The 7,762-nt window shown below is 47.0% G+C and overlaps 1 protein-coding gene across 3 annotated transcripts in view; it reads right to left on the bottom strand.

The window, feature by feature from the left end:
- Positions 1-1,435: 1,435 nt before the first annotated feature.
- The window catches only part of SHTN1 (shootin 1), a 95,293-nt gene continuing 88,966 nt past the window's right edge, over positions 1,436-7,762 (bottom strand). For 2 of the 3 annotated variants that reach the window (XM_037059675.1, XM_037059676.1), the window contains exon 17: positions 1,436-3,151. In XM_037059675.1, the coding sequence (XP_036915570.1) occupies positions 2,929-3,151 (223 nt within the window). In that variant the 3' untranslated portion in view covers positions 1,436-2,928. The remainder of the gene's footprint in view (positions 3,152-7,762) is intronic. The other variant, XM_037059677.1, reaches the window with a different exon arrangement.

Genomic DNA, 7,762 nt, shown 5'->3' with positions numbered 1-7,762 from the left:
AGGTCAGTGCCGATGACGGACGAGCACCCACTGTCTCTCTCACGACCTACTCCATGTAAGCCAGAGTTGCTCCAGGATAAAAGCGATGGGACATGTCGAATGTGCAGTGCACTTGGAAAAATCGTCCAAACTGTTTTTTCAAGACTCTGCTATCTGGAATACCAACCTAAAAATGGTCTGGAAAGATAATTAACAATGATTCCTACCTGTACCACTCATTTCCAATGTCTCGCTGGTAACTGAAAGCAGGGAAGGGAGGAGGACTTACTGGTGAGCAGCCAGGAACAGAACACCCGTCCTTTTACCCAGACCAAACAGCTGGGGCGGTTAGAGCCCTGGGGACCTCGGCCAACCCCCGTCTCCACAGACTGCTGACGCTGGGTGAGGGTGGGAGACTAGCTCAGACGTGGAAGTGCTAGGGTTTTCATAAAATTCGTTTTCTTTCAGAAGAGGGGAGGCATTATCTTTTTTTTTATCAGCAAGAACACCAATCTCCCTGAGCCTCACTCTGGCTATAAAAACGCATCGATGTGCATTACATGACTCTGCAGCAAATGGGACATAATTCATGTTTCTAAAACAGAAGGCAGAGTAAACAATTTTTGAGAATGAGACTAATTTCTGGAAGGCAGTCCCTTCCAACTTGAAAATAGTGTAAGTAGGGTGCCTACAATTTTACACCAAGAGCTAAGAACCCACCTGGGAGATACAAGCACTGGTCTCCCCAGGCCTCCCCGTCCCAGCCTGCTTGTTGACTACGGCACCCCAGCAAGGGCAAAACTTCCCAAAAACTGATGTGAAGGAGGGGGAAACTAGGAAGAAAAAGGCAAGGGAAATCCTACGTCAAACACCCTGGTAACAGATTAGTTTTAAATGACGTGGTCACAGTGGAAGAAAGCACACCGCTCAGAGAACACTCCAACTGCCGGTCACTAACCTGGCCTGGCCTCGCTAACATCCCTCCCCACGTGGCTCGCTCCTCAGCCTGGAGACGACGCTCTCCCAACAGCACTAGTCTGTTCAGTGCACGATGAGACAGGGAGTAAGGGTATATATCCGTCTATTCCTAAATGTGCGCAATACATCTCAGTGGACTGAGGATGGGCACCGGAAGGGGAAGGGCATGAAGAAACAAGGAGTAAAATTCCTCAAAAGAAACCACTCTGTGGATGATTAAAAATCACTAAAGCTGGGTCGTCAAGGAGCACGTGTGAAGGACACACAGACAAAGCCAAAGGGAATAGGATGGAGGGTGGGAGGTGGGGATGGATGCGGGGGGAGGCAGTGGTGAGGGGAAAATGGAGACAACGGTACTTGCACAACAATAAAAAACGCCACTCAGGCTATCAACGCTCACATCATTTTTTAAAAAGAATGTTGAATTTGGGGACCTCAACCAAAAATGTCAATAACCACAGTGGCCTTTAATGAGATGCTGTTGATGTGTTTTTTTTTTTTTAATAAGCCTGGTGAGGAGACTTCAAATCACAGCATAACAAAACTTGTTTAAGTGAATTAATGCAGTTGGTAGGTAGAGTATCATAGGGCAGTATTATTCAGTTAGGGGAAGTTACAGTTGAAAACATTACATTTTAATTTCCCAGGAGTAAACCGGTAACTGGCAAACCGTCATAGGGAGAACATGGAAACAGTCAAGCATAACAAACCTACAGAAAGATAATTATCTCCAAACTTAGGAAGTACATTCACCTGCCTGCCCACCTCTTTAAGCCTATGCTTAGCACACGTGCAAAAATAAAGCACAGCACACCTATTGCAATTGTTACTATCATTTTCTTTTGCCCTTCACTGAGAAACACCTGACAGCTACATGCTGAGCTCTGCCAACAAAACTAAACCTTTCACTTTCTTTAATAGTAAAATTACCGTTACTGAATCACTGTCATAAAAAAATGCATTCAAGCACATTACCACTTATTTGAAATAAACGTCAATTTTGAAACAATCAACTTTGCAACGCTGCGTAAGTTGTTTTTTCTTTTTTAAATCCCTGATTACATTTCTATTTATTCACTGTGGTAGGCTAAAACATTGTATTTTTAGAGACTAACTACCACTTAATTTCTTACCAGAAACAAAACAAAACAAAACCTAACAACAAACCTGTGTCATGTGGAACAGCAGTGAAGCGAGAAAATAAAGCCCTGTGAGAAAATACGGTGCTTGTGCCACATCAGTACACGAGAAAACACTGAACCGAGCACACAGCGCACAGCACCCTCTTGAAGTCAAGTACTGCACTGTCACCTCCATGGTGCATTCAGGCCAGCAGAGCACTCCCACCAAAGCCCTCCAGAGGCTCGGGACCCAGTCAGTAGCAGGTAGTTTTCATCCCACCGGTAACAACGTGCGCACCGACGATGGGACTACTGGTTTGATGCCAGCCTCTGAATTTTAAGTTTATCTCGGTATATCCTAGAGAATAATTTGTCTGCCACAGTGCTTCGCAATGCCCATGCTAACACAGTTTCTCCATCAAGAGGATCAGATAAAAAAAAAAAAAAAGCTTATTTGGGGGCTTTTAGAATCATCTTAAGATACTCATCCTGTTTATCGAAGTATCTACAACACTGCAAACTTTCAGCATTACATTTCAATAGTGGTATGCACATTAACAAAAAAAATAGCAACATCTGAAGTGTTTGTAACCTTCTAAAAAAAGTCACAATAATTAGAAAAAAACCTTATCCCTATAAATATTTAAGAAAACTACATAGCATGTGCAATTTGCTAAACAGCTTACTTATTTGTATAGGTGAACTACTTATAAAAGTGACGTCAGGAAAGAACCTCTATTCTGAATACAGTGATAAGAACAGAAAGTCTTGAGCCCTCGCCAATACACCGAAACTACTCCTGTGCGTACTGGAGAGGGCTTCTCAATGCGCCAGCCTCCTGGGTTACGGGTCAGCAGTTGGAGCTGTCTGCGTCTCTTAGTTTTTCAGCGCCGTCTTCTTTGTGTTCTGGTTTCATTTCGCCGTCACCATCCTCACGTTGAGTTGGATCTTGTGCAGCAACCTGGTCTTTGGTTTGGGGTTCACGTGTGGAAACAGGATCTAAAACTACAACCGGTTTAGCTTGTTTCTCACGGCTGACATGCTGTCTCCTCCATCCAGTGCTACTGGGAGGCCTAGGGGATGAGCAGGTAAACAAAAAATTAAAAGCAGAGAGAGAAAACACTTCTTTCGTATGCCTGAATTCAGACGAACAAAAAACCCAAAACCGTTCTCAGTCTAAGCAACATGCACAAAGTGGTCTTTGAGGTGCCAGCCATTTCAAAAACTGAAGCTATTAGATTACATATCAGGAGCACAAGGCCAGAAAAAAGAAGGCAGAAAAAGTCAAGAGCAGTTCACTACAGGAGCGTTAAAAAGCCCAATGCACCTACCTGCTTAATGACATGCTCCTTGCAGGAAGTGCCAAGCTCACAGACACGGCCCGACCTCCCCACTGCCTGAGGCCGGACTCCTGTCCCGCCTTCACTTAGCCGGCAGGGGCCAGTGAACCCCCTGCCTCGAGTCCCTGGGCACGTGTGGTTGCAGCTTAGCCCTGAGGGGACTGCCTAGACAAGGGAAGCACATCACCCTCACCACTGATGGACGACTGAGACACGAGGAGAAATCTGGGGGGAGACTTCCAGAAATGGGGCCGAGGGGAGGAACAAAGGCTGATGGGAGAACCCAGAGAACCGGCTAAAATGCTAAATTACCATAACCTTTTTCTAAAAAGAATCATGTTTCTGGAGAAATCTCTGACTGACTTGCAGATGCTGTTTCTTTTCCCACCGAAGCTTTCCTTTCCTCTCTTCCGATGCAGAAGCTGCTGCTTCGCAAGCTGAGGGGGTGGCGGCTTCCTCACGGAAGGGGCTGTCCTGGAACACGTCTGCCGTGCGTCAGGGTATGAGGCAGCTGGCACCCCTCCTCTCTGAACTGCGGTCGGGAGCCCCCCCGAAGGTACCGGGCTGCTGACCTGGTGCCTGAGGGTCGAGGGGTGGGAAGTGGGCAGGGCAAGGCCATTCAGGCTTACCTGGTCTTCTTGGTAAATGCTGGGACGTCCACCGTGCGCCAGCACACCCCCGCCCACCTCTGGATGCCAGGCTCTGCCCACGGTTCTACCAGCCCCTTACCTGGCGCTGATTTCTACTACTACTCCCTGACTCTTGGAGAAGGTCAGATCTGCGGCCAGACACTCTTGTACCACTCAATACTCCTCACTGTCCCTTACTGTTGGACTTATTACAGTTCTAAGTAAATACTGTGCAAGTACAGTGCAAGCAACCCCGAAACCAGACTGTTCAGCTTTGTTCACAGGTATACACCAGCTGACACCTAGCACAGACCCACTTGTGGAGTTAGTGAATGAGCGAATGCCGATTAAATGTGTGAAAGGCTCATGACGAATGGGCAGGAACCAAGGCTTTGGTGTGAGTAGGTCTGGAAGTCTCTCTTACATGACAAGAACAATAGGACAAATGAGCAACTACTAAGAGGAAACAGCCTGCACAGCCCACCACAGGTATGAAACCCTCAGCCCCAGTGACCACAGCTGGGTTGCTGTTCAACCAGGGCTATGAGAGTCATCCGAACTGGGAAAGCCACTCCGTCTGGCTATCAGGTTATGCTGCATGACGTGCTCACATCGCTAAGTGATGGGAGCAGAACTCTGTCTTCCTTGGAGATGGTAAAGCAAAAGGGTGACCAGGCTAGGCTACTGTAAGGACAGATTCTTGATTTGGCAATGCCCTTGCCATTAGAAATCACCAAGGTGCTGCTCATCTGCCTTGGCTGAGGATCCACTTCTCACGATGTCTGTTACCCTACTCTGGGAATCAGAATGGGCTATAGTTTCCCTGGCTTGACTTTCTCTGAACCAGGCAGCACCTCAAAGACCTTACCTATTGGGGTGTGGTCAGAGACGCCCACCCCTGCAACTGACAGAGGGATTAACAACAGGAGTCAGACCGCAGGCAGTGGAGGGAGCTATGGCGGGGGGGGGGGGGGGGGGGGGGCTGGTCCAGTTTGCTGCCTCTGCATCTGATGCTGGGCGTGAAGTCAGCAGTTCTGGCAGACCGGAAAGCGGCAAGAGCTGCAGACGAGCCAGGGCTCTCTCAGAGTCTCCACATCCGATATGCAGAGCACCTGCTGGATAAGCCAGGGTCCTTCCTCTCAGAAATGCGCATGCACCTGGCCTGGGGCTGAAGAAGCTGGAGAAACCAAGGGCCAGCTGCTGCCACATGCCAATTAGGTGACAACATGCATGAACTGGAACAGCATGAACCTTCAGATCATTAAAATAAAAGGCTACCACTATGTGACTTGTGCCTCCTCAATCTCATGCAAATTTCTCGTGCGGCTTCCCTAACGGAGAAGCAGAAATGGACAAGGGAATTCTAGGCAGTGAAGCTCCAGCCTAGCTAGGTAGTTACAGTCAGAGCCACAAAGCCTGCAGCTCAAGCCACCAGTTTGTCTCCACCATCCTGGGTTTGAGCTCACTGTACATAAGCCAGCCAACCTGCCCTAAGCATGCAAAGGAGTATTTATCTCATTCTAGCTGAGCGAATTCCATCAACCCATACCGACCTTTACCACCTCTGCGGAACTAGTGTGGATGTTTCCATGCCCATGTGTGTCTGCAGGTGAAGGGGTGCTGAACACGTCCTAAGAAAGCTTTCTTCATCAGTTGGAGGCCGAACACTTCCAGGAAGTGCTCTCAGGGCTTCACAACAGCAACAAATGAATGCTGATTGAACTGAAAACTCAGAAACCTTGTATTGTCGGGCTGAAATTGTCCTGGAATTGGCTTGGTCCAAAGAATTCTTCCTCTTTCTTGAAGTAAGCTTCTCAACTGCAGATTAATCTACTGTTAAATCACCTGAGGCTGCAGTTGAGAGCTCCTTTGTTGGTCAGCACTGAACTTGGCACAGTGGGTGCTTTCTCTGAATCTGTGCACTGCGAGTGAGAGTAATGAGCTTCTCAAGGTTGGGGAGCACTGACTTGGGTTAACACTAAAAGGGACCGAGGTGACCATCTGGCCCAACCTATCCTTTTACAGGTGAGGAAAATGACGTTTGGAGAGGGGAAAGGTCTGGCCTGAGTTCACAGCTCAGCAGCAGCAGCAGAGCCTCAGTGACAATCAGGAGCTCCGACGCCGTGCACCTGCTTTTCCACAGCACCATGCTGTTTGCCAAAGGCATCTTCTCCTAAAAAATGATGATGCCACAGGCTAATTTTGGCAGGTTTAATAATTTCTTTCTGAATCCCTGATTTTGGAGGCATCTTTCAGATAAGTAGACATAAAGACCATCTCTTCAAGCTACCCTTGCTTTTTGTTTTATTTTATTTTCCCCCTCTGTGACCTGTATCAGGGGTTCCTCCTGGGTTGAAATCAGGTCCATTCCTGGTTCCCATGGGTAGCAGCCCAGGGTGCCCTCTGGAATAAGGAGCCTTCCTCCTAGGCTTCATACCAGCTCCATTGCCTGCTATGGGAAGGAAGGGCCAGAAAGCCCCATCAGTAACACTGCCAGGGACCCAGGCTCCTGCTCTCGGCAACCGCAGTGGTGGCTTTTAGGAGGTTAAATCGGAAGCTTAACTCCCCCAGCGTAAAAATTCCAGGCACTCAAATGCAATAATCCAATAGGAATCCGATAGGCACAGTATTCTGGTCAATTTTTCTACTTGGATTCTTCAGCTAAAGGCAATGACCACAAACAAAGAATTAAAATTCAGCACTCACGAAAAGTACAGCAGACCTGCACCCTGCAAAACCTCCAGGTAACCTTGGATTTTACAGGTGAGGTAGTGTAAGACTAACATCATGGGATGGTGACAGGGATCTCTGATCCCTTTTCACTGTCAAATGAAGACACCAAAGACGTGCGTGAAACGATGTCCTAGGGCATACAACTTGTTAATAGCAGACAACAGGACTAAAATTGTGGAGTCTCGATGTCCTGTCTGATATTTTTTTCTTACCACCATGTACCAGTAGTCATTTATAATCTATTCACATAGATATTTTCACAGGTCATTTTAGATCCTCTGCCCAAGGGCTATTTCAAGACAAAGAGAAAAGGCGTAAACAAAAATAAAAGCTAGGAGACGATGTGCCAACATATGCTGCTCTACGAAGAAGCCTGGCTGTGCAGGCACGAGCTGGGTGCCCTTTCGGGGAGCAGCGACATCTCCCAACCTGCCAGAGTGTGGGCCCGGGACAGGTGAGGCCCAGAGAAGGAAAGACCTGACTCCGAACTACACTGGTACCAGAAGAATCGTAACCATCACAAACAGTACCGCCCAAGCTGAACTTTCTGAAGGACTCGGTGATTTCTCAGACTGCATTATCAGGAGAAAATGTAGCATTCTACTTTTTTCAAAAGCACATCATTGTTTGCATTCAATGAAATTCCTTTCAAAATCAACTTTCCACGTTCCAATTATGTTCAACAACATTCTAGCTAACATTGTGGCTGCAATTCAAATTAACTAATGCCCCAAAGAGCCCTAATCGATGTGGTTCTGAGCTCAATTGAATGCAATCAAAGCTCATGAAATGAGGGGGAAATGCTTATTTCATGCAAATTCTGCATATCACTCAAGCTTAATTTTACTGATAATATAAAGGTGGGACATTTTGAACATTACAGTGAATGAAACTTTTAAGCGGTGAGTTATTTTATAAAATGCTACCTCTGAAAAGCTGATTGCCAAACAGTATAAAAATGGCTTGAGGCATAAATGCCAAG

The sequence above is a fragment of the Sturnira hondurensis genome, unplaced genomic scaffold, assembly GCF_014824575.4.
Source record: "Sturnira hondurensis isolate 20B ecotype Veracruz unplaced genomic scaffold, ASM1482457v3 Scaffold0011253, whole genome shotgun sequence".
NCBI lineage: Eukaryota > Metazoa > Chordata > Mammalia > Chiroptera > Phyllostomidae > Sturnira > Sturnira hondurensis.
Note: the sequence above shows the minus strand (reverse complement) of the source record. Positions and strands in the feature narration are given on the sequence as shown.